The following is a 25,227-nucleotide window of genomic DNA, read 5'->3' as shown; positions in this document are numbered from 1 at the left end:
CTTTTATGGAAGCTTTGGAAAGCTTCTCACATAATCATTGGTTTTTGAGCACGGTGTTTTTCCACCTACGGAGGTCAACGCATTGCATTCGAACCGAATCAGTGTCAAGATTATATACAGCTCATAAATATTATTCTAGATATATGTGCGTCAGATAGAGCACAGCATTTAGTGATAAGCCAACAACATTGCTCGGTCTGATGCGCCTTATAGTATGTTCATAACCCAAAAACATCCTCCTAATCTAACAACGCTTAGTCCGCGTCGGCCACAATCACCTTGTCGGTCATAGGAATAGACTTGGGCCCCTCATATGTGTTCATGCGGAAAAGCCACCAGATAGACACGAAGATCGTCAAGCCTCCAGTCATCAGACTGGCGTAATTCATTGAAGCGGCATCGGTGGGCAGGGCGTAAGGGAAACAGAAGATCACAACAAAAGCGAGAATGTAGATGCATGCCAAAAGGTTGACTAGATATCCGATACGGCCCATCCAGAAATGACCGGGTGCAAACGAGGACCGGCGAGTAAGCATATGCGGAAAGATGGCGGCGAAATATGAGAGACTGGACAGCTGCACGAAGCAGCCAACGAAAGCGTTAAAGGCAGTGGTGGATCCGACGTAGATGCAAGCAAGAATAGTGACAATGCCACCGCATACCAGGGTGGCATTGAAGGGGTTGTGCATCCGCGTGTTGATATGTCCGAGCCAGCGAGAGAAAGGAGTTGCTCCGTCACGAGAGATAGTCCACAAGGTGCGACCAGCAGTGATGTAGCAACCAGCGCAAGTGATGACTGTGGGTATGAAAGCCACGATAAGCAGACCGATTGCACCGCCCCGGGATCCTGTTGCTTGACGGTAAATCTCGGCAAGGGGGAATCCGTAGACGCTATTGATGACTGCGTCGAGATCGGTGATTGAATAGAAAATGGCCATCATGTAGAAGATACCGGTGACAAAGCCGACGCCCATCTGAGCCAGAACAGCTTTGGGAATGTTACGGCTTGGCCTGTTCATCATTAGTATACCAAAGATATTATCGTCATGATAGGAAAGTTACTTAGGAATTTCCTCCGCGAGGTGTGACGAGCAATCAGGAGTGCCCACACTGTATGCTCCATTGAGCATACCGGCAACAAAAACGAAGCCCTGGCTAGAATAACCGGTGTCGTTTTCCCAACTACTCCAGACATCCTTGCTTGTGGCATAGCCTGAGCCCTTAACATGGGGCATGACCGCACACACGATGATGGTGATTAACACACCAGCCAAGATGAAGAACATGCCAAGATTGCCAATATGCGGGAGGAACCGGTTCATGAAAAGGACGATGCAGCAGCAAAGCCACGTGCAGATGATGAAGCTGACAAAGATATGCCATGCCTGAGGGACGAAGCCAGGATGCATGAGGGCATACATAGAGACAGTCTGCTGCCCTAGGATAGCGGACATGGAGGCAGCACCGAGAATCCAGGCGAGGGAGTTCCAAAAGCCAGCGAAGAAACCGCAAACACGACCGTATCTTCCCGCTGTGATCGAAGCCCAGTGATAGACTGGTAGTTCTGTCAGCAACCTAACAAAGTCATGATCAGTGTTTGTAGAAGAGCATACCTCCACTAGCAGAAGGCATTCCAGATGCCAGTTCAGCAATTGATGCTGCAACAAGCCAGTAGCAAACTGAAACAGCAATACTAGAATCACGATTAGTGACGGCTTGGGCCTTCCTCTAGGGTTGAGTGGCGTCATACAATTCGTAAATCACACCTGATGGTCCTCCATTGCTCAATGCAGTTGTCTAAGAAGATACTGTCAGTTGATTTACTCTACCATAAGTATGAAAAGCGTCGAGGCTAGCTTAGCATACCACACTGCCACCTTGAGCAATCCATGTATTTCCAGTCGTAACAGCGACAGCGCAAATACTCAGTAGACTGAAGTTCCGTTCGACTTCCTGACGATGACCTGAGGCGTTGACCACTTCAATCGAAGTCGAATCATCCCCAGCCTCGGCTGTTCCCACTTTCTCTACTTCCTTCTCGGCGGCCATCTCAAGGGACGGGGCGTATACGCAGAAGATTGTAACTGGATCTGGAGACGAAGAGACGAGACGGCAAGACGTATATGTCGATAGAGGCGTACAAATGAGAGGTTGTTTCCGAATTAATCAGCGAAAGACTGCTCTTGTGCTTGAGGTAAACGAATCCAGGCGACGGAAGCAATAGTGTATAGAGATCGACGAAGGAATGACTGAAGTTTGCGGGTATCGAATTAGATGGCAGCCTCGAATAATCAATTCAGGAGAACGTAGGCCCAGACATTGCTCCTTCGATGACCGTATGACCGTGAAGAAAAGTGAGTATGAAGATCAGGGAAGTGAGCAGCACTGGGATGAGTCCCAGTTTATAGTCGATTGGGGAAAGACAGGCAGGACCCAGGCAGGGCACCCTCCTCTCTCTCACTATACAGCAGGGAGTAGACAGTATGAGACCGACCTAAAGACCCGGTGGTTCTCCAACCGGTGGAGCATATTGGAACCCTCAGAGGGAAACAGTCCAATCATTGCCTGAAGAGACTGGCTGGTGGTGGCCAATCTGGACGGGAGCGGGTCGGGAAGGGCTTCTGACTGGCTCCCGCCGGTCACTAAGAGCAGCAGCACGCGGAGAGACACCATTCCCAAAGGGGGAGCTGTAGCAGATATACCTTCATCTGCAATCCACTGATCCCCTCGTGGTTGAGGTTGATTTTAGGTGTGCGATCATAATTTGGATGGAATGGAGTCCGGATGGCAGGTGAACAGGTCTTTTCCCCACAATGGGGTATCCGACTTCATCTGTGCTTCTTAGAGGTCTTGGAGTTGGAGATCATGTACATTGATATATGTATAGTACTGAAGACAGCAGATGGGTGTATCTGAGTGACAGTCGAGTGTATTGTAAGAGAGGTGGATGATTTCACAGCGATGTTCAGGCATAATGGGTGGTGGAACAGAATGCCTTATCTACTACTCATGGTTGTTCACTTAAGTCTAATAAGGAGCCCTGATAAGATACAACGACTAGAACATTTCGATCTTGATAAACGCTTCCAGACTGCTTCTGCTACTTGTGACATATTGATATCTCTTATCTATCTATATACGGTCAAATATAGTCGGAAAATTCTGCAGCGGTACCTCCGGGGGTATTCTTCATTGTAAGGTTCCTCGATGTGGAAGTAGCTCACTCATAGACCCCGTCTGCTTAATGCCACTGAGAAAAACCCCATGTAACCACAGCCTGCTGTTGCCAAGCCCTGAAGAGTGGAGACCCTCCGATTGTGGAAATCGCGCCACGAATCCATCCGACCGTGGGCTTGACTTTCTTTGTTCTCTATTAGACTAACCAAACAATGCCACTGACTTTTACATTCCCATTATCCATGATGATTATTCACAAGTTGTGATATGGTTACAAACTTGAGATAGTTCTCAGTATTTTAGCTGATGACGCTGAAACTCCCATAGGGCCGGGGTTTTGACCTTGAACGTTCTAGTGCGCCGAAAGAAGTCCACGCTATACTAGTAAGCCTGGCGCAGCGCTTACACTGGGGATGTTCGTTCGGCTCGGCCGGAGGTAGGACGTGGGTGCTTAGTGGGCAGGGGGGGGATTCAGCTACCACAGAACTAGACCCTCAGCTTGGGTTGTATTTTCAAAGGGTCTGGCCAACTCTTTATTTAAAATCCAGTATCATAGCGTAGTATGAATGAATCAATGGCTTGGAAGAACGGACAGCGACATACTTCCGTCCCGTTTTTAATTTATTAGCGCAATTACTGTGTAGAACGATGAAAAGGGCAATAAACATTGTGAGAACCCGTTTCTTCCAGAACCGAAGCTGATCTCTCCTAGAAACAATAAGCTGTCTCACTTCGCACCTTAGCGTTCAGATAATCTTCTCACTCAATATAGATCGAAGGATCTCTTGCAAAACGAAAACCCATCTACCATCTACTCGGAGAAACACCGGCAGTCTTCCTAGCCCTTCATCAACGGCCCCTAATTAATAGCGTAGAATTGATGCGAAACGGCCCTTTTCTTGGGTTAATAGTTCACCCAAAACAATGGTAGTGATGGCGTAGCTGCAGCGGGATAGAATCCCGCTGTTCCAGAACACGGACCATACTCTTGATGACGGTGGATGTCTAATGAAACCACACTATACAATCAAGTTTCGTTAATAATCCTCCGACTAAAACTGAGCCCAGTCGAAATCCTTCACCCTGACTGGCGTAACCCCCCAAAGTTTAATATAGTACATCCCTGCTAGTTAAGAATCGTCTAGGTTCACCGATCTGGTAATCGATCGTGTCCATCACCTTGATTGGATCGAAAGATTCAGTCTAAACACCACCCTGCAGCCCAAGCCGGTGGTGATGTCGCATATAGGCATGGTTTGTCTGAAACTAGGTTGCCTTCCTTCGGGGCTTCCGAGGGCTGCTACATTTATTGTTAGAGCATATTGAGGTCATTCACGGGCAGTTTCCGAAAGTATAGGGGGGGGGGGTTTAAACGAAAATACGAGGGATTGTATCGATAGAATGAATTGGGAGTAGCCATATTGCATACTATACTGAGCTGAAGTTTAATCGTTAGGGGGTTCCTTGGGTTGTGGTGTCACTATCCGAGTTTCAGAGGGATCTAGATGGGTAGACTAGATAGAAAGTAAGCCTGCAGCACGCAGCGCGGGGTACCTTGCAGGGTGGGATAACCTGCGAATGCATAATCTTCTTGATATTCAGAGTGTAAATTTTCGCATATATATTGTGCACAAACAAAGTAGTAGGATCATGCCATACAATAGAGCGAACTCAAAAGATTCAGGGACACTTGGATCGTCCAGATGGTTACTGAAAGTACTAACAGACCCCTGACTAAGGTAGCATTGATTAGCTCGAGGCAGCAGCAGCAGCAACAACTCAAACAACAAGCTCCCAGTGTAACACCTAATTGCGTACCACTCCTCGGTTAATCCACCACGAAATGGTGTCGCTTGCATCCATCGTTAATAGCCCTGGTTTTCCCGAGGCTAGCCCGATCCTGCCGGGTCCATGATGCAGCTAAAGCCGCAGATGTTGACGTAGAAAACACAAATAATTCGCCGCAGAGATTATTCGTGAGTGGCTAAATGAAAAATTAATTAAGAAAATACGGCTCAACCCACCAGCCAGTGGTTTGAGATTTATGAATGGGTATAACCGATCGCCTACTCCACGGGGGAGATGGATGGGCCCATGGCCCTATGACACCCTGGCGGGTTAAAGGAGGATCTGCTCGAGATCGGCTCACACGACCAAGGCAGCAGGATGAAAATTTCTACTTTTACTTTTTTACATTACAAACTGTAGTAGTAGTACCACGAACTGAAATAGTTGTACTTTGTAGGAGGGGCCGAGCCTTCTCTTTTCTCTCATAGGCTTCAGCTAACTGAATGCTTAAATTCTTTTCCCGGCATGGAACCGTCCCTTCCGTCTTGGTATGTGCAAAGAGCCAAGAGAGCTGGCCGGCTGGCAATATCGAAGCACAGGCTCGCTGTCTTTGCTGACTGGCTGAATTGTGGAGGAAGGGGGAGGGGGGGCACATTTAAGTTCACGGCTAAGTGGGCCCTTGATCCAAATTAAGTTGCCACTAGCGGGAGCCCACCGCAGAAAATCAAATAAATACACGCAGGCTGGTGGGTGACACAACTGTATTGTGTCCGTTTGGTGGAGTATTGGTCTTTGTGAATTAAATTGCACGTTCTTTGGTAGTCTAGTACTTAGGCGTGGTCAACGGTATAATTAGCTTCGCTCAAAATTCCCCCGTTGCCTGTCGCACTTGATATCGGGTGGGTTATGTCCACGAGCGAGTATATTGTGCTAAATTCATACTTCATAATACCTAAACACCTATCAGCATACACACAGAGGTTCAAAGGAGTCGCACAGTATACGTATGCAGCAGTGGAAGTGGGGTTCGATGGTCGATCGCTCCATTTTGTACCTGCGAACAATTGCTCCATGATTCAGGCGGCAAAAGATGCCCCTCATATTGGCCACTCCTCACCGTCTGTGCAGTTATTTCGGCTGTGGCTGCTAAACAGTCGGCTAGGAGTTGGGAAAAAAAAAAGAAAATAATTACATCCTCGTGAGAATAGTAGTACTAGTACTGTCACTCCAATGATACCTTCTCTCCCCGAAAGGAAGCAACAATGCTTGGTAAGGCCCAGGTACCGGACGAATGGGAATGGATGGAAGTCGGCAAGTGTCCATGGTATACTTTTGGTCAGCTCGAATTCAATATTCCTACTTCCTAGCAAGGAACCTTGGATCCCCACGTTAATCCCTGCTAGTTTGGCGTCGTGGAGACAACCCATCCAGAGGCAAGCAGTAAGCAGTACTAGTAGCCTACTACTGTACACAGTAGTAGTGGAAGTAGTGGGAGTCTAGCTAGAAGCCCCGCAGCCGACTTGGGCCACTACGGATCCGCCTGTCTGATTTACTTTACTTCCATTCGGGCACTGTCCGTTCTAACCCTGAAGGTGTTGCTGCTGTGCCCCATGCGCTGCTTTCTGTCCTCAGAGGGTGTTAACTCTTTGGTACTAGTCTGGTTGATAAACCCGGCCCCGGCTCGAGTCCATACTATTCGCCCATCCACCGATGCACACGCATCGTCAAGGATCGTTCCTGGATTCTTTCATCTACTCTACCCTGTCTCCCCTATCGCTACTATGTGGACAGCTTATACCTAAATCTGGATCGCTGATTGATTGACTCGGACGCATCACCCCTCGGCCAATGTGCCGGCCCTAGAACCTTATTATTGCAATATGTGCGTGAATCCTTTTATATCGGCCCATGTCCCTTTTGGCCCCTGCATATGTACCCCCTCCCTCAGGTGATTTCAATTGACCGGCCTTATCGCATTCCTCTAGGCTGCACTCAAGTGAGATGGCGAGCCTAGACTCCGCCTTTGCGACAAGCTTCGCAAAAGAGACATGGGCCCTATACAGCGTGGGAGTATTGGGGGCCATCCTACGATTGTGAGCTCCCTTGACCCAGAGAGATCTTCTGCGGATGATCGTGCATCTAAGTATTTCTTACTGACTGACTCCCTTTGTATAGCGTAGCACGAATACGTCGATTAGGTTACCAGAACCTTCAAGCAGATGATTACTTGATGCTATTCGCGGTCGTCTGGTATACCCTATTATGTGTCGCTCTCAATGAAGTCGCCTCTGGAGGCGGATCAAATCTGATGGACGAGAATGATATAAAGAACTTAACACCTGCCATCAAGGCGGATCGTGTCAGGGGAAGCAAATGGGTCTTTGTATCGGAGCATTCCTTCCTCCTCGCCATCTATGCCATGAAGGCATGCATGTTGGTTATATATGCCCGCATCACGTATGATTCTCTATCCAGCGACTACTATTCTGCCTGTCTAACAATGTTACCAGGGAAGGACTACGCCAACGAAAATGGGTGACTTATCTCGCTGTCTATGTCGCCATTGGCTTCGTTGGCAATGAATTGTCTTTGTTCCTAATTTGCCGGCCTTTATCGAATTACTGGGCCGTGCCTACTCCCTATGGTCAGTCGAAGCGATAAGCCCCGCGACAAATATTTGCCAGTCACTAATTTCTATTTAGACCAATGCTCGACATATCAGTACTATGAAATTGTTCAAGGATGTCTATCAATATCTGCGGACGTCTTCATGCTTATCATTGGCCTCCCACTTATGGTTCAAGTTCGAGTGCCTCTTAAGCAGAAGTTGATTCTCTTGATCCTATTCGGCATGGGAATCTTCGTCATTGTCGCAGCCCTCCTGAACAAACTCTATTGTCTCGTTCCTTCTCTCATCTCCTATGTTTACATGAACTGGTATTTCCGGGAAGCGACAGTAGCTATCCTGGTCACCAACCTACCCCTTGTTTGGTCCCTCCTTCGCGATGTGTTCCCCGCGCTCAAGAGTTGGACCGGAGGGTCACGACGAGGAACCACCGAACGGTATCGGACTGGTCCCTGGACAAGTAAGGGATCTGCATTTCGTCACTACGGTCCCCACAGTCAGTTGCAGTCTGGCGAATACAGCATGCACAACTACAACCAAAGCACCGTTGTTGCGCCCCAGAAGACTATTTCGGAAGTCAGCCTGGAGCCGAGCGAAGATCGCGAGCCCAGTGAGGACGGCTCCGAACGGGCCCTCAGAATCCGACAGGATGTGACGGTGACGGTGGAGCGCGAGACACGACCACCTGAGTATTGGGAGTCCAAGAAGGCCCAAACTTCAGAGGGCCGACTCCCAGAACCATGAAGGACACGATTGTTTCATGATACTTACTTCCTTTCTCCGTGAATTCATTTTCTCAACGCTTGTATAGAAACCTTTTTTCCTTTTTCTCTTTTTGGACAACACTCTCTTGATCAACTTTCTTTCCTTTCATGGCACCCCAGGTCCCGCTAGCGGACTGATCTGATAACGGTGTCCGCTTGACTATTGTACATAACTTGCTCGGCACCCCATCGCTTAACGTCCATATTTCCACTGATCATCGGCATGTGGGGGACCAAGATGCCGAGAAGGCATCCACTACGACTATGGTTCGGAAGATAGAGGGGGGGATGTTTGGCGCTTAGCGACGAGGATAGACAAAAACTTATTGTGATATAGTAATAGATAGACAATGGACTATACGTTCATATAAACCGGTTCCAATTTCAGGCCGCGTTTGGCAAATGTTTTCCAGAAGATCGTCTTCCCTGGGACTCATCCGTAGCCTGCCGACCCGTGACCTGATCTTCCTGTGACAGGCCACTTTGGGGTTTACGTGCGAGTTACCGTAATATATGCTTCTTTTGGCGGACTTGCTATGTAATAATGGAAATCATATAACAAAAGTCACCTGTCTCCTCTCCTCCCCAATGATGTGCCTGATTATCTTTCAGTTTCCAGTCCCTCTCTCTCTCTCCTCTCTGGCGATCACCATGCTGGCTTCTGCATCTCCAAACTTCAAAGGTGCTCTCCATTGAGACTATGACGTCTGGTACGGGGGCTGGTTTGACCGCATCCATTCCATGGTCTCACTAAGACTGGTTATCAGGCGATACTGCATCTAGTAAAAGATCAGGTATCACTCGTCTACGCTTCTCTTTTTGACAACTGCGAACTTTAACATTGGTGTCCGTGCCAAGAGCAGACAGAGGCTGGCTGACAGGAACTTAGTTCACGCTCTGAAGTTAAAGAACTCCTACGGCCAAGGGGCAGGTGCCGTCCGAAGAAGCCGGGGCCTGATAAACTTCGTGCTGACTTGGTCTGCTACTAGGTAGTAACCTTAACTTCTACCGCGGCCGCTTTGGCAAGACTGGGAACCCACTATCTTCCGCAAAACTCACCAGCCATCATAATCATCAGTCATCCAACCATAATAACTACCAACAATCATCAAGGAGCGTCTCAGTCGGGTAGGAATGTTCTTTGCTCAGATTGGCTGTACCCAAACACCTATCTGCGCGACTATTTGGCATGTGGTCCATGGGACCACTCCCCATCCCCCACCCAGCAGCAACCACTTTAGGGAATGATCTTAAGTTTAGATTCCCCGATGCCGAACTTCATCATTCGGCCCACGGGTCCGTTCAGCATGGACGGAAATAACTTGCTCAGGTGCGTACGCCGTACGGAAGGCATGGCTGAGTAGCAAAGCTTTCCACGAATCGAAGGCATGCTTTGCGCTGTAAGGTACAGCGACAGTAGCCGCAGCCGACTACCCCAGTGATCGACATTCGCACCACTGGCCAGCATCTCCAAGCCTGAGCCCAGTGGCACAAATCGCGAGCGTAGCGGGATTTGGAGAACTTCAACAAACCCCGTCATTCGCAGGGTTAGAATCGCGGTGTGGCGCTGGTTTGCCACTATACTACAGACTACACACTCGGTCTTTTCAGGTCGAAGTGAGACTAATATTGTCCCTCAAAACAACACCGTTGTCTCGCTTTTCCTCTTTTTTAGGTGTACAGAAGCAACTAGGCAAGGCTGCGCCAGATCTCGTCTCAGTTTCGGTGACAGCAGAATAGCAGATTGGTGTGGCCCGCTTACGCCCGTGCCTTACCTCTCAAAGTCTGCCGTTTGAACTATTGAAATGTCTCCCGGGATTGACCACAGTTGATCAAATGTCACTTTCGCCCATTTGTCCCGTAGACTTTCGGAGAACCAGACTTTCACTTGAGAGAGAGGGTCACCGCTAAAGGAGAAAATCACGCTCTATAATGAGCAGTTACTTGTCCCGCTAAGCGTTCGGTCCTAAGATAGTTTCTCTTATCCGAAAGCTTATAGATTCTTCAGAATCTTGTGACAGTTCATGCAACATGCCAGCACGGTCCCCAATGCTCGGCTGCCTTTGCAAATTTCTGAGCACCCTGCATTATGGGTGATGCCACGGTCCCAATAATACAGCTGTGCCTGGGATATTCAATATAAACTATCTTTCATAACACATGGGGTTCAACGTCTGGTCGCACAAGCCCACACCTACTCATACAGCATTTGAGTCTGTGTGGTAAATTTTAATTGAAATCTTACACCACGCGAGACAGTAGATTCGCGGTACAACCTCTGCAGTTCGTCTTTGTATGGGGACTGCAGATCCACGTGGCTTTAGTTCAACGCATGCTGATCACCTCGGTGCGAACTGCTGAATCCCTCACTGACTGATTTAGCGTATGTGGAAGGGAAAGATGACGAGTCCTCCTGTTAGCTTCATGATCTCAGTGTTTTGAGCCAGTCGATTAGCGTTCCCTCCGAATCATTCTGTGTTAGAGGATGCTTCGTCCGAGACATGGGAGACGCCGCTGAACTTTGTTCACGGATTTGAACATTTCCGACCACTGCACCCCGAATTTCTCCCGTGGGCAACATGGCGGAGAGCAACCGTGCTGAGTGTGGGCTTGATTACTCTAATCGGTACCAACTCCTTATCCTAACGCGAATGAAGGCTAGAGCGCTTTTCAGGAGCAGACGCCGTTTTCTTGGTGTGGATTGGTCTAATCTACTGTCGTGATAGCAGTATGCACTAACCAGCGTGCTTTGCAAAATTCTGCCATCCGTCGACTTTCGAGACCCAACCACTAATCAAGCACAATATATTGCACAGTACCAGCGCCACTGGACTGGGGTCTAAAAGAAATGGTGTGTTGGGCGCCGATATTAAGGAGACGCACGTTATCAGCATTGGCAGCATTCCTATTAGTGATGCTGTGTTGTCATGTACTACTTACCTTGTCCCGATTCGGCATGACTGGCACGTGATGCGGGGCTTCCTCTTCCCCTCCAGCTTCATCTATACGCTTCCTTTGCATGCCGATTGACAATTTCTTTACAGATTAGCGTTGAGTTGACCTCATCCAGAATCAAGAAGGATCGGTTCTGGTTGCATTGAAGGAAGCGGACCGTTCGACATTCTGCATGCGGCATAACTTCTCCCTTGTAAGCACTTGTACTCTTAGTCACTACTACCTTATCCCTGCAAACAGTATGCCCGGATCTGTAGACTAACCGGGTGGTATAGCTTACGAGCTACTGAAGGCGGACTGAGTCTCCAATTAAAAGAGATACACTGAAACTCTATCAGAAAAATATCCAAGGACCGTCAGGCTTACCATGTCTCCATCATTTCTAGGCCTTGAGGGCCTTCACGTCTTCGTCGCTGGTGCCGCAGGAGATATCGGTAGGCGAGCGGTGCAGGAATTTCTAGGTATGTTGCTTACATACTCTGTCTGTGCTAGTTGGAGGCAAGCCCCAAGCGTATCTTAGCCTACCATCTTTTTGTAGTTGATGACCGTAGTGACAGCCACCAGCTGTTGCTGAACTATTCTATATGTCACATTCCGCCTTTATGTGCCTTGTGTTCTGCATGAGACAGCTCAATACTAACCACATTCACAGACCAAGGATGCAAAGTCACGGCGTTTGATCTGCATGATGTGAGAATCCCTGAAACAAACAGAAACGATGTGCATCCTAGACTTCACGTCCTCAAGGGCGATGATACAAATGAAGACTCCATTCAATCATGCATTTCCCAAGCCAGCCAACGCCTCGGCCCCATCAATGTCCTCGTTGTCAATTCCATAACCACTGGACAAGGAAATGACCTCCCCATATGGGATCTTCCACTGGACCACTGGGAGAGAACGTCTTGTGCCAATGTACGGGGAACCTTCCTCACGATCAAACACTTCTTGCGAGCTGCTCAAACAGCCCAGCAGTCTGCCGGCAAGCAGCTAGAAAATCTTGCTATTGTTGTGGCAGGAGGCGAGACACCTGGACAGGCCAAACTGTACACTGAGTTGGCCCAAAGGGTGAAGAACGATATTGTCCGTCTCAACAGTCAGGCGAGGATCAACATCATTACCCCAGTTGAACCCGCAGCAGGGAAGCAAACAGACTCAATCCCCCGAACTATCGCATTCCTAGCCTCCCACCGCGCGGCCGGACACCTTACAGGCCAATGCCTCAACCTGAATAATAACACGCAAAACGAATCTACCTCAACCAGCCTTGCCCCGTCCATCCCTAGATCCCTCACCAGAGTCAGCAAAAAAATCCGCGTCGCCATAAGCATCGACCTAGACGCCGTCTCCGGCTGGCTCGGCACCGGCAAAAGCCCAGACAACATCCTAGCCGACTACTCAGCGGGCTTCTTCGGCGCGAGAGTCGGCGTTCCACGTCTTCTGAACATGCTCAAGAAGCTCAATCTCGCAGACCGCTGCACGTGGTTTGTCCCGGGCCACTCTGCCGAGAGTTTCCCGGACGAAGTACAACAAGTAGTTGACTCTGGCTGCGAGATAGCACTGCACGGCTACGCCCACGAAGGCGCCTACCAAATGACGCCGGAACAAGAGCGCGACGTCCTAGTCAAGTGCATCGACATTGCCAAGAAACTCACGGGAAAGAAACCAGTTGGCTATCGAGCTCCATTATACCAGCTCCGTGAATCAACTCTAGATCTATTGGAAGAATTCGGCTTCGAATATGGTATATTCCCCAACCCTCCTTGACCTTTCCTTCCACTCCATGTCCATCTACCACACAACAACCTACAAACTAACGATACCAATAACCAGACTCCTCCATTACCGAGCACGACAGCTACCCCATCTTCGCCCCTCGCCGCCCAGCCATCGAACCCATCGACTTTTCCAAGCCCGCCTCAAGCTGGATGAAACCCCTCCCAGCTTCCTCAGACCGGCGCCCTCTCGTTTGTGTCCCTTGCAACTGGTACATGGAAGACATGACACCAATGCAGTTTCTTCCTCATGCACCGAACTCACATGGCTACACGGACGCGCGGGTCATGGAGAACATGTGGAAAGATCGGTTCCTATGGATCAGAGAGAACGAGGAGGAGCCGCTGTTCCCTATTCTCATGCATCCGGATACAAGTGGCATGGTGCATGTGATCGGGATGCAGGAACGGTTTTTGAATTGGTTGAAGAGCTGGGGGGATGAGGTGGAGTTTTGTCAAACGGTGGAGGTGGCCAAGTGGTTTAGGGAGAAGGAGATGGGGAAATCTGCGTAGGTAATAAGTGATGAGACTCGTTTTTGACTTATGCTGGGAAAGTAGTAGCGTTGCGCTGGTACTCTACTCAGATATTAAAGGGGGTTGGTGATTTGCTTACGTCCATATACCAAAAGGTAGAAAACGGAAGAGGGTTTTGACTGAAAAGCAAAGGTCATTTTAGTAATGAAAAAGTGACATCCAGTCCAGTTTATCATTATTACTATACACACAAGTGCAAAGAAAAATGTGCATGTATGCCATCTAGTAGTTGATAGCAACAATCCCCATATTATCATATCATATCACCTCGATAGAAAATGCTATCAGCTGTACAGCCCAGCCCAATTTCTTCAAACATATATGCAACGCAAGTATGACACAAAATTAATCACAAAGAAAGAAAGAAATCAAGCAAGTTCATCATCTCATCATCTCATCGTAAAAGGAAACAATCGCTCAGTCAACCGATCAATCAATCACTTTTCCATCTACTCATCATACAAATCCATATCTCCACTACCATCCTCCATCTCCGCCAACGCATCATCCTCCTCATCGATCATATCTTGATCCTCATCGACCGGAATCTCATGATTAGGAAGGACATCAATGCGGCCCTCGCGCATGACCACCCTCGCGACTTCACCATCACGCACGCTACCGCGCAGAATCAGCACCGCCAGACGGTTCAGCACCTCGCGCTCGATGATGCGTCCTAGCGGACGGGCACCATAAGCAGGGGAGTAACCTGCTTCACCGAGGTAATCCTTGACTTCGTCGGAGCATTGGATAATGACGTTGCGGTCATTGTTCTCCAGACGGCGCTGCACCTCGTCCAGACGAAGGTCGACGATCTTGCGGATCTCGCGCTTGGTGAGACGGTTGAAGATGACGGTGCTGGAGATACGGTTGAGGAACTCAGGGAGGAAGTAGTCGCGCAGGGCGCCCATGACCAGCTCGCGGGTTTGAGGGTCAATGCGGCCGTCCTTGGTGGTTGGGCGGGAGAGGAATTCGGCACCCAGGTTGGAGGTCATGACGACGATGCAGTTCTTGGCGTCGACGATTCTGCCTTGGCCGTCGGTGATGCGGCCATCGTCCATGAGTTGGAGGAGGACGGTTAGGACTTCCTTAGCGGCCTTTTCGACTTCGTCGAAGAGGAGGATCGAGAAGGGTCGGCGGCGCAGGCTCTCAGTTAGTTGGCCGCCGGCATCGTGGCCGACGTAGCCTGGGGGAGCGCCGATCATGCGGCTCAGGGAGTGACGTTCTTGGTATTCGGACATGTCGAAGCGGATCATGGCCTTGGGGTCGTCGAAGAGGAATTCGGCCAGGGCCTTGGTCAGCAAGGTCTTACCGGTTCCGGAGGGACCGCAGAACAGGAAGCTAGGGGGTGAGTTGGGGTTGCTGAGACCAGACCGCTGGAGTCGAATGGCGTTGGAGACTGAGGTCACCGCTTCCTTTTGACCAACGACGACCTTGCCCAGGTATCTCTCCATGTTCAGCAGCTTGTCCTTTTCGGTGGTCTTGAGCCGGGTCACGGGGATACCGGTCCAACGGGCGACAATTTCGTTGATTTGATCGGGACCGACTGCGTCCGCGAGCAGAGCCTCGCCAGCGTCGCCCTGGCGTGCCCGTCGCTCTTCATCGGCCTTAGCACGGTCGATTTCAAGTCGCTCAATGAGAGCCTTGGTTTCGGGGATGGCGTAGTACTCGAGATCGGCGGCCGTCTGGGTGTCACCAGAGCGCTCTGCTTCATCACGCTTGACCTTGAGGGAGTCGAGCTTGATCTTGGCATCCTGGATGGACTTGCTGCGCTGCTTCTCGCTCTCGTACTTCTCGCGCATAGGCCGCAGCTCTTCGGTAACGTTGGCTGCTTCTTGCTTGGCGGCCTCCAGACGGGCTTTGGAAGCATCGTCCTTCTCGCGCTCGAGAGCGTGGATTTCGATCTGCAACTGACGGAGCTTTCTCTCCAGGTTGTCTAGCGCTTCGGGTTCGGATTCGCGGGTCACCCGCACGGCAGCGGCGGCTTCATCGATCAGGTCAACTGCCGAGTCGGGGAGTCGGCGTGCGGTCAGGTAGCGCGCGGCCAGCGTGGCAGCGGACACGATAGCACCGTCAAGGATGTTAACACCGTGATGCACTTCATACTTCTCCTTGAGACCACGCAGGATGGAGATGGTCTCCGGAACGGAAGGCTCCTTGACGAGGACTTGCTGGAAACGACGCTCGAAAGCCTGGTCCTTTTCGATGTATTTGCGGTATTCGCCCAATGTGGTCGCACCAATGCAGTGCAGTTGACCACGAGCGAGCATGGGCTTCAGCAGGTTGGCAGCATCCATGCCACCTTCGCCGCTGGAGCCTGCGCCCATGAGCAAATGAATTTCATCGACAAAGAGAACAATGGTGTCTTTTGATTCTTCGATCTCCTTCAGAACGCCCTTCATCCGCTCTTCGAATTCTCCGCGATACTTGCTGCCTGCAACAAGCGAGCCGACATCGAGAGACAGCAGCCGGCATTGAGCCAGGTTGGCCGGAATATCTGCGTTCACGATACGACGAGCCAGGCCTTCGACAATGGTGGTCTTTCCCACACCGGGTTCACCGATGAGTACTGGGTTGTTCTTGGTTCGTCGACTCAGGATGCGAATCACCCGACGGATTTCCTCTTCACGGCCAATGACAGGGTCAATCTTTCCCTCTCTGGCCAGAGCAGTCATGTCGATGGTGAATTTCTTCAGGTTCTCGTTTTCGCTTTCGGCGTCGGCAGTCTTGGAGTCGACCCGTTTTGTACCACGGATCTGCTGGACAGCACTGTCGATCAACTTGACGTTGGGAATGTTGGCATCGGCCAAGGCGCGCTGAACCTGCGAGTCCTGCGCGGCAGAGAGGATGAGGTGGTCGATGGCAACATAGCTATCCTTTTGCGTCTTGGAAAGTTCGGAAGCCGACCGGATGACCTTGGCCAGTGCGGGAGAGACACTGACAGTCTCTGGCGGAGGATCCTGAGAAGGAAGACGAACCAGCATTTTCATGAGGGATCGTTCCAGGAGTTGTGGATCGCCATGGGCGCGTTCGACGACCTGGCGGAAGAGAGGGGCGGAGGAGGTTTCGTGGGAAGGATGAGCGGGGGCTTGCTGGTCTTTGGATTCATCGGGAGAAGGGTTGAGGAGAGAGACGGCGAGATGAACAGGGAGGATCTGTGAGTGAGAGTATTGCTCTGCCAGACTGCTGGAGTCCAGCAAGGCCTTGTTGGCTCTGTCTGTGAATTGGGCGCCGTTCATATTGGGCGGAATGTGAGGGAAGAATGTGGGACGGAATCAAGCTAATCAGTGATTATGGTAGGTGAGGTGTATGTAAAGGTGAGAAGATTGAGGAAATGTTCAGAGATTATGTGGAAGCAATGTTCCGTGTGAACGAGAGAAATTGGTCTGCTGATTGAGTCTGGTGAGAGAGAAAGAGGGCGAGACGAAGATGATGCCGACTTGCATAATATAGAGCGTGACTTCAGATGCCCGATTGGGTTCATGACGACACTGGCAGCTTCCACCGCCTTCCAGAAGCACCGCCAATCCGCCAGAAGTCACGTGCTGAGGCCTGACCCTGCTGGCCTGTTCTGGCCTGATAGATCAGGCCAACAAGTGGGGGAATTATATCCAGTCATGTGACCTGACATTGGCCAGTTGCCGTTTTCGGAGCCGAGATCGCCCTGATCGAAAAGAATCTTGAAGTCAAATTCAAATTCCAATTCAAATGATATTATTGTGTGTCTCTCTCATTCATCAAAGTCTCGCTCAACTTGAAACGGCCAACTTCTCGTCGTATCCACTATCGCCACCTCTTTTTCTACGATGACTATGTCCCGGGCCATCTCATTAGAGTCTTGCCCTGACATTTCCAGGAATCTGTCCGGCGCTAACGGCGCCAGATTCACTCCTGGCGTGTTAGGATCGCCTCCAGCAATGGAGAGGAACCCCCCACGTTGGCGTCGCCCGGGCTTGATTGGCATGCAATCCTTCTGGTCTGGCCGGGATTAAAGTTCCTGGTCTTGTTGGTGGTGGTAGTGGTAGTGGTACTAAGTAGTGGTGGTCCATGACAACTTCAATGCTTGAGGACTTTTCTGCTGATACTTTCTCAGGACCCGGGAAGGGCGGGGAGTTAAACAGCCCTTGTTCTCCTGACACGAGATCGTGAACATTTCCTCCCCTGCCCTGCAACCAACAAATTCTATTTCTCCCCCCTGATAGATGATGATTCGGAGACATCTATCCCGATTAATTCTCTTCCGTGGTGAATATGATTCCCCCGCCTCACAACCCCTCCACGCGATCAGCGCATCGATATGGCCTCATCAGGTCATTCCAGGCCCGAGCGTGACGTCAAGCAGTGGGAACCCCCCTCTTAATTCTCTCCCTGGGATGCTCAAGCTTGGATGAGCCAAACTATTTCCCCTCTGCTATCGCCCGGGATCTCGTCCTCCGTGAAATGTGAGACACCCTCAAGGCTACGGACCCAGTTCCGACCATGAAATGCAGGCTGAGAAGAGATCTGAGTCCAAGGGGAATAAGCTGTAGATCGTAATTCGCAGTGGTTGCAGGGATCTGTTCGCCCTTTTCCGGAGTCTTTCTGCCGGCCGCCAAAACTACTTACTTCCCTTTCAACGTCATGACTATGACTTGAAGGATTTGATAAAGGTCTTATCCACCGCCACCAACAATGGCCTTTACAGCAGCGATATCGCAACACTGGCACATGAACTATCTTGCACCATCTGCAGACTACCAGGCACCGTTCAACTTCTATTCCTTATGCGGCATTAATTCAGAAGAGTCCAGGCATCAACAGTGGATAGCAAGAGGGGCTCCCATTACGTTTAACCCCTCGACTAGCCCAGCACCGTTGTCTGGTAGACAGTAGTGGTGTGGATATCGCACTCGTACTACTTGGGACTCGACGCTCGTAGGACTGACTGACTGGCTTATCTGGTCCATCCACGGGTCAACCTTCCCTGTTTTGTTTTGCCTGGCATTGCATTGGTCCTGGAGTTTGCAGCGAACGACCGTCCGTCTGCTTGTTGGAGCTGCGCTTCTGATTCGTGATACCTGCCCTTTTTTTCCTTCCCGCGTGGAGGAGGGCAGCCCGTATTTCCATTCATTCCCCTCCGTTGCCTTCAGCCTGGTCGACATTCCTATTCCGTCTTGAGAGTATAAAAAGCCCCTCTCCTCCATCACCGGCTGCTCTTCTACTCGCCGTGGTGTTTTTTGTTTTCTTGTGCTTGTATCTTCTGCTCGCCCAAAATCTACGGGGCATTTGCAACGACTGCCTGACTGGGCATTTGTTCTTGCAGATTATTGCATCGGAACAACAATACCAAAAAAGCAACAGCTGCTTCATCTTCTCTTTGGACGGGGACTTTAGTGTTTCCCAGAACAGTCCTCTACACCGGCGGTGAAATTCCCTGGTAGAAAGTAGTGTGCACTGTTGATCTTCTAAAATATCGACTCGGATCTGAATCGGAAACGGTTCATTTCTGCTCTTTTCCCTTTGGTGGACCAGCCAGTTATCCAGCCCTGGTTGCTCTTTCATCATTACATCGAATCAAGATGTCTCAAAAACCCATCTTCGTGGCTACCCATCCACGCGCCTGCTCTACGGCCTTTGAACGAGTACGCGTGATCCTCGCATTCCATAGTGCCGAAAAATCAAGAAATAAAAAATGAAGCACTCAAAACAAGAAGATAAGAACCTGCTGACACCTCCAACAGGTCTTCATGACCCGCCGGGATACCATTCAATGTATCCATGAGCCGTTTGGTGATGCCTTCTACTACGGGCCTGAACGCCTGTCGGCCAGATTCGCCGACGACGAACAGGCTCGTCTGGAGAGCGGCTTCAGCCAGTCGACGTTCCAGACCGTCCTGGCCAGAATCGAGCGCGAAGCTTCTGAGGTCCGACCCTTCTTCTTGGTCGCGTTTCTTTCTTTCTGCGTTCTACACTCTCTCATCCCTCCCTGTCTGTCGTTATGCGCCCGGCCGAGGTGAAAATCCCGGCTGGATGGTCCTTGCCCTGCATCGTAGAGGCCAGTTGCCAATCTTTTCCCTCCCCCTCCCCCCTTGATGGGCCTGGGACCTGCGGCATCTGCATGCCTACGCAGGTCCCTCTTCTATAATGATGCGCCTCTCCTACAAGCCCATGATCGCACGAGGTGGTCACCTCACTGTCATCGTCAAGATGGCGTCGGATCTCACCAGCCCCAATCGAGCCTTCACACTCTACTTCCCTACATAATTCTTACTCTACTCGGTCGCTACGAGATACTTACCACCAGCAGGGCAAGCGCATTTTCATGAAGGACATCATGCACTACCTCCTCCCGCCATACGGCAAACCCGCCAGTATCGCGCCATCTCTGAACAGAATCAAGCGTGGCGTGGGCACCGAGTCTAACGGAGAGACTGCTCCCCTTTCGGCCGTTGGCGCCAATGGCACCAACGGCCACCACGCCCAGCAGCTGAATGGCACAAGCCCAGTCCAGAACGGGACCAAGAATGGGCTGAATGGCCACGCTGTGCTGGACCACTCCACGCCGGTGAAACCGGCCACCACCAGGGAGCCGTACCCGTACGACACGGCAGCCGAACCAGGCAATCCCACCGTGATGCCCACGGAGATCCTCTCCCAGTTCCATTTTGCCTTCCTCATCCGCGATCCCCACCACAGTGTCCCCTCCTACTTCCGCTGCACCATCCCGCCCCTCGACCAGGTGACGGGCTTCCACAACTATGATCCCTCCGAGGCCGGGTACGACGAGCTGCGTCGCACCTTCGACTACCTGCGTAGCGTGCGCCTGGTAGGCCCTCACATTGCCACACAGGAGCGTGACGCCGACGACATCGACAACAAACTCCGACCGGTGACGAACGGCCTTAACGGGTACGAATCCGGAGCGGAGATCTGTGTCGTCGACGCCGACGACATGTTGCAGAAGCCGGCGGCCATGATCGAGGCATTCTGTCGTAGCGTGGGCATCGAATATACCCCGGACATGCTGTGCTGGGACACCGAGGAAGACCACCAGGTCGCTCGGGATAAGTTCGAGAAGTGGCGCGGCTTTCACAACGATGCGATCGAGTCGAAGGGCCTGGTTGCTAGAAAGCATGTAAGTTATCGGTAGACCCTACACAGCTTCACGTGTCCCCCTGTCTACATGCTATGCAAGTAGTAGTTAGTCACTAACACCACCCAACAGCCCCATGCCGTCAAGACAGAAGAAGAATGGGACGCCGAATGGCGCAAGAAATACGGCCCAGAGGCAGCAGACCTCATCCGACAGACCGTCGACGCCAACATGGCCGATTACTTGTATCTGAAGCAATTTGCCATGCGCGTGTAGGTCGAGTCAGGTCAGGATAGGACAGGTTGTCCTTACGGGCCACCATCGGGAGGAAAGAAGAAGAAGAAGAGAGACCATCGGACGAAGAACCGGGGGACCGGATGGATTTAAATAAGAAGAGGAGGAAGAATGATATGAAAAGAGGGGTTAATCCACTCTTTTAACTTCGGAATGGTATGCTGGGTGACGAATGCTCAGGCATGATGAATTCTTAGCTTTGATGACGCCATTTGATGTGATGATGATCTGTGCATGTTGATTTATTATTTGACTGATTTGTTTGTGATTTATTTTCATGAGCGATGCATGCATGCAAGTATGTCAAGAAAGGAAGGGTGGGAGATTGAATTTAATTCTGGTGGAATATGATTGATTCGCTATATTGGTGTGCTTCTTTGGTAGTGTAGATGTAGATGGTGATGGTGATGGTGTTGGTGTTGGGTTTGGGCTATCCGAACTGCTACATAATGGAGGAGCAGTAGTAGCGGTCTGACTCGTTGGTTTCACCAACCCTTTACTTCCTGTGTGCAATAGGACAGATCATACAGTCAGGAGTGGCTGTTCGATACAAGAATTATGCCTGGAAACGAAGTAATTTATTTGTCTATCCATTTTAAGACCTACTTGGATATAGACACTCTCGAGGGTCATACTTTTTTTGCCTGTTACTTCTCAGCCCGGTCAATGAGGTTCCATTACTACAATACTACCTACTACTAACTAATATCCAGAGAATTATTTGAGGATAGTTACTACGCTACTACTTAGATTAGATATTGACCTCATTTCAGCCGCCTATAATAGTACTGGTATTAACTATCTTACCAGATATTCTAGTAGTATCTTTACTTCTCCGATTTGTAGTCAGGCTGCCAGGTTTGCACCCCTGCTTTCCTTAAGTACTAAGTAGTCACTACATTCTTAGTATTCCTACAGTTGATATATTTCCCCAAATTATCACTCTCATAGCGATATTCCTTATACATACTATCTTATCGTGTCATATTCTTTATCCCACCATATAATAGAATCATCCTCGTGATCATCATCATCCTCTTCTTCGATACTAGCAACAACCTCATCATCCAACTATTCCCAAGCAAACAACATGACAAACTACACAAAGAAACAAAAAGAGCAATCAATCAATCAATCAATCTCTAAAACCCCCTAAACAGCACTATATCCCCCTCTAGATCCCGTCCCTTGCAGCGTGTTGACCACCCGCCGTAACCAGTCCTGGAAGAGGTAGGGAATATCGCGGATCGTGTCGCCGTGCGGGAGGAGATCCCACCCGCGGGCGCCGTAACGGTTGTAGTTGAGCCAGGAGCCGAAGATGAGGTATGCTGCGATGCAGAGGAAGAGGCTGTTCAGATGAATCTCGTTAGTTCGATCCGGTCTTTAACAGGGATAGTATAAAGGAGAGGGAGGGAGGGGGCAATTCATACATAATGATCAACCAAGTAAAGAAACCCCAATGACTCGACCCATCACCATTACCACCATCGGGATTCTTCTCACCCGGCTCATCCCTGTAATTATCGCACGCGTAGCGCGTCCTCCAGTTCAGCTTCAGCACGTAGGTATCATCATCTGCGGGCCCGAAGCTCTTAAACTGCAAACTGCGTCCGCCCTCAGGGATAGTACCGTTGTCATTATTCTCGTTGTCACCGTTCGTCTCGTCCGCCCGTTGACTCAGCTGCCACTGCCGACGACGCTCCTCCTCGGTGTCTTCGGTCGTCTGTAATCCCTCTAATCCCGACCGGTCGGGATCGCACTGGAACTCGATTACGGCGCCCGCGTTCTTCTTCTTCTGTTGATCTTCGTCGAAGTATTCGCCTCCGGCGAGTTTGACGAGGAGACCTTCTTGTTCGGAATCGAGCTTCTTCAGGCGCGTGATTTCAGCGTCTTTGGTGCCGTGGCCGAGGTGGTCGAGGCCGACGATCGGGAAGACGGTACTTTCTTCTTTGTGGCTATCAAGAGCGGTTTTGTATTGGAAGCCGCAGACTGTTTTGGGGTAAGAGTTTGGTTAATCATAAGAGCTAGGAACAATTTCAGGGGAGGGTGGTGGACAGGGTAAGCGTACTGTTCTTGGAGGTCGGGCATTTCAGGTGGCCGCGATGGGCAGCGCCCTTGAGGATGTTGCAGATATTGAGCACGTAGGTTGTGTTGACGACGTAGTCTTCTGTCTCGTCAACGTGGTAGAGCGTGTGTACTCCGCCGAGAGTGCTGAGGTCATATTTGTAGCTGTCGACGATAATGTTGTGGCAGTCGAAGCCGCCGGACGCGGAGGCTAGGCCGGGGAGGAGGGCGGAGGAGAAGAGGAGGGTCGAGAGGCCGGTTGGTATTCGCATGGTGAAGGTTGGATTGTGTGTTGCTGATGGGGAGGAACTGGATTGGTTTGGGGAGGCGATGAAGCTGATAAACAGATAGGTGATGACCGGAGCTCAGCTCGACAGTTAATGGGGTATGAGTGGTAAGAGAACAATGAACGGGGAAGTTTTCGCTAATTCTGGAGCCCCTGATTTCCAGTTCTGGTCTATAGTTGTGTGCAGAGGAGCTAGGTGCCCCAAAGGAGATGACGATGAAGATGGAGATGGAGACGCAACGGTATGGATGGAGCTGTTCCCGACGCGGAGGTCGGCGATGCGGTGGCCGGGAGTCTTGGTTTCTCCGAGGCGAAGCGGATCAATCACCGCTGAACCACCACAGTTGAACATGCAACGTCTGCACCTGACTATTAAGGCACAGGAAAGTTGGAACCGTCAAAGATGATCGTGTAGATGACGGCAAACAATCGAGATGGCTCGGCGATTGGGGTCATCTCTCGTGGCAGCGGCTGAACGTGATCGGCAATGCGGAGGGCACCTGACGGGGATGATGTCACACGACCAGATGGTGTTGGCGATATTCAATCGATGGGGATGGAAGTATCTCGATTCTTGCTGCAAAGGGAATGCATCGCATAAGTGTAGTGGTTAGTTGTACGGATATGGAATCCGGTTTTGATCTCAAATCAATATAGAAGCTATATCATATAGTGACAAAATGAAACCAAACCAAATGAAATCTATTGCCAGCCTCATACAGACATAGCAAAGTAGAATCACCGTAAATAACATAAAAACCATATCAAAATACACATATCACATCCTATGCACCCCAAGTAATTTCCTCTTCTCATCATTTAAATAACCATTATGGTACAATGCATAAACCCACCCACCACATCACCACCACCTTCTTATCCTCAGGCACCAACAATGAACCCGCACAGACCAACCCCAAAAAGCCCACCAAACCTTTAAAGCCTTGCAGCCTTACAAACCTCAGGCACCCAAAGCCAGCTCCCCTCACAATCATCACATTAATTAATCAATCAAATATCAATCCATCCCCATCCTAACAAACATCCCACCACAACCCCGCCAAGATGATGCAAACTCGCATGGTACGTATACCCCTTCAAACTCCTATACACAATTTGCGTATGAAATACTAAGAATTTTATCAGCTCACCAAAGAAGACGAAGCCCTCACGGGCAGCGAGGACAACGAAGTCCGCCGCGAGGACCAAGAAAAGATCAATCGCTTTAGTCGGCTGCACCAGCGCGAGACGCTGCTGGAGGAGCAGTTGAAGTTGAAGATGGTATGTTCATTCATTTTACTTTTTTCTTACATTCCTCAAGTAAATAATAAACGGGGATATGAATATGCATATGCATTATGATTCTAACCCCCTTATACACATTATTTTGAAAGAAAGAAAAAGAGATTGAATCTGACAACCCACCCCAGAAAGATAAAGAAGATTTAGAAGAAATCTCCACGGAACTGGAGTTGGCGGATGAGGATGAGCTGGTGCCGTAAGTTTTTCTTTTTCTTTTTTTTTCTTTTCTTCACTTAATCTCTGCGAGCCAGAGCTTGAAAAAGGAGGGATTAGGGATGTGCTAATTGCAATGCAGATACAAAATCGGAGATGCATTCTTCCAACTCCCCCTTGAAGAGGCCCAGTCTCTGCTGTCGACGGCAACAGAGCAGGTCGATGCCGATGTGAGCAAGCTCGAGGAGGGACTGAGTGATCTGCGGGAGGAGTTGCAGCAGCTGAAGGTGGCTTTGTATGCGCGGTTTGGACGGAGCATTAACCTTGAGACTTAATTATATCGGATCTTAGCTTAGTATCTACTACTGTTGTTCGTGTAATAATGAGACAGAGTGATGATGATTGCATTAGCATTAGCATTAGCATCCCCAATTGTA

At 50.1% G+C, this 25,227-nt stretch overlaps 7 protein-coding genes across 7 annotated transcripts; 4 read left to right on the top strand and 3 right to left on the bottom strand.

Moving 5' to 3' along the window:
* Positions 1–254: 254 nt before the first annotated feature.
* Positions 255–2,049, bottom strand: AtWU_04045 (putative choline transport protein; the record flags this gene model as incomplete). The annotated part of the gene is made up of 5 exons (XM_035499156.1): positions 255–1,011; positions 1,063–1,555; positions 1,614–1,693; positions 1,751–1,797; positions 1,867–2,049. The coding sequence occupies 5 exons, from the start codon at positions 2,047–2,049 to the stop codon at positions 255–257; spliced, it is 1,560 nt and encodes a 519-aa protein (XP_035355049.1).
* A 4,917-nt stretch (positions 2,050–6,966) lies between these two features.
* AtWU_04044 (uncharacterized protein) lies at positions 6,967–8,335 on the top strand (the record flags this gene model as incomplete). The annotated part of the gene is made up of 4 exons (XM_035499155.1): positions 6,967–7,058; positions 7,141–7,422; positions 7,476–7,609; positions 7,668–8,335. The coding sequence occupies 4 exons, from the start codon at positions 6,967–6,969 to the stop codon at positions 8,333–8,335; spliced, it is 1,176 nt and encodes a 391-aa protein (XP_035355048.1).
* Positions 8,336–11,677: 3,342 nt separating this feature from the next.
* On the top strand, positions 11,678–13,598 carry AtWU_04043 (polysaccharide deacetylase family protein; the record flags this gene model as incomplete). The annotated part of the gene is made up of 3 exons (XM_035499154.1): positions 11,678–11,771; positions 11,963–13,054; positions 13,144–13,598. The coding sequence occupies 3 exons, from the start codon at positions 11,678–11,680 to the stop codon at positions 13,596–13,598; spliced, it is 1,641 nt and encodes a 546-aa protein (XP_035355047.1).
* A 470-nt stretch (positions 13,599–14,068) lies between these two features.
* Positions 14,069–16,858, bottom strand: AtWU_04042 (ATP-dependent Clp protease ATP-binding subunit; the record flags this gene model as incomplete). The annotated part of the gene is made up of 1 exon (XM_035499153.1): positions 14,069–16,858. The coding sequence occupies one exon, from the start codon at positions 16,856–16,858 to the stop codon at positions 14,069–14,071; it is 2,790 nt and encodes a 929-aa protein (XP_035355046.1).
* Positions 16,859–19,177: 2,319 nt separating this feature from the next.
* AtWU_04041 (uncharacterized protein) lies at positions 19,178–20,967 on the top strand (the record flags this gene model as incomplete). Its single annotated transcript, XM_035499152.1, has 4 exons — positions 19,178–19,240; positions 19,340–19,522; positions 19,906–20,733; positions 20,824–20,967. 4 exons carry the CDS (start codon positions 19,178–19,180, stop codon positions 20,965–20,967), a joined length of 1,218 nt encoding a protein of 405 aa, XP_035355045.1.
* Positions 20,968–22,137: 1,170 nt separating this feature from the next.
* AtWU_04040 (autophagy-related protein 27) lies at positions 22,138–23,321 on the bottom strand (the record flags this gene model as incomplete). The annotated part of the gene is made up of 3 exons (XM_035499151.1): positions 22,138–22,333; positions 22,416–22,974; positions 23,054–23,321. The coding sequence occupies 3 exons, from the start codon at positions 23,319–23,321 to the stop codon at positions 22,138–22,140; spliced, it is 1,023 nt and encodes a 340-aa protein (XP_035355044.1).
* Positions 23,322–24,400: 1,079 nt separating this feature from the next.
* AtWU_04039 (tubulin-binding prefolding complex subunit GIM3) lies at positions 24,401–25,125 on the top strand (the record flags this gene model as incomplete). The annotated part of the gene is made up of 4 exons (XM_035499150.1): positions 24,401–24,418; positions 24,482–24,616; positions 24,766–24,833; positions 24,933–25,125. 4 exons carry the CDS (start codon positions 24,401–24,403, stop codon positions 25,123–25,125), a joined length of 414 nt encoding a protein of 137 aa, XP_035355043.1.
* Between the last annotated feature and the right edge of the window lie 102 nt (positions 25,126–25,227).

The sequence above is a fragment of the Aspergillus tubingensis genome (assembly GCF_013340325.1).
Source record: "Aspergillus tubingensis WU-2223L DNA, scaffold_6, whole genome shotgun sequence".
NCBI classification, from domain to species: Eukaryota; Fungi; Ascomycota; class Eurotiomycetes; order Eurotiales; family Aspergillaceae; genus Aspergillus; species Aspergillus tubingensis.
The sequence above is the reverse complement of the archived record's forward strand: the minus strand, read 5'-3'. Positions and strand labels throughout refer to the sequence as shown.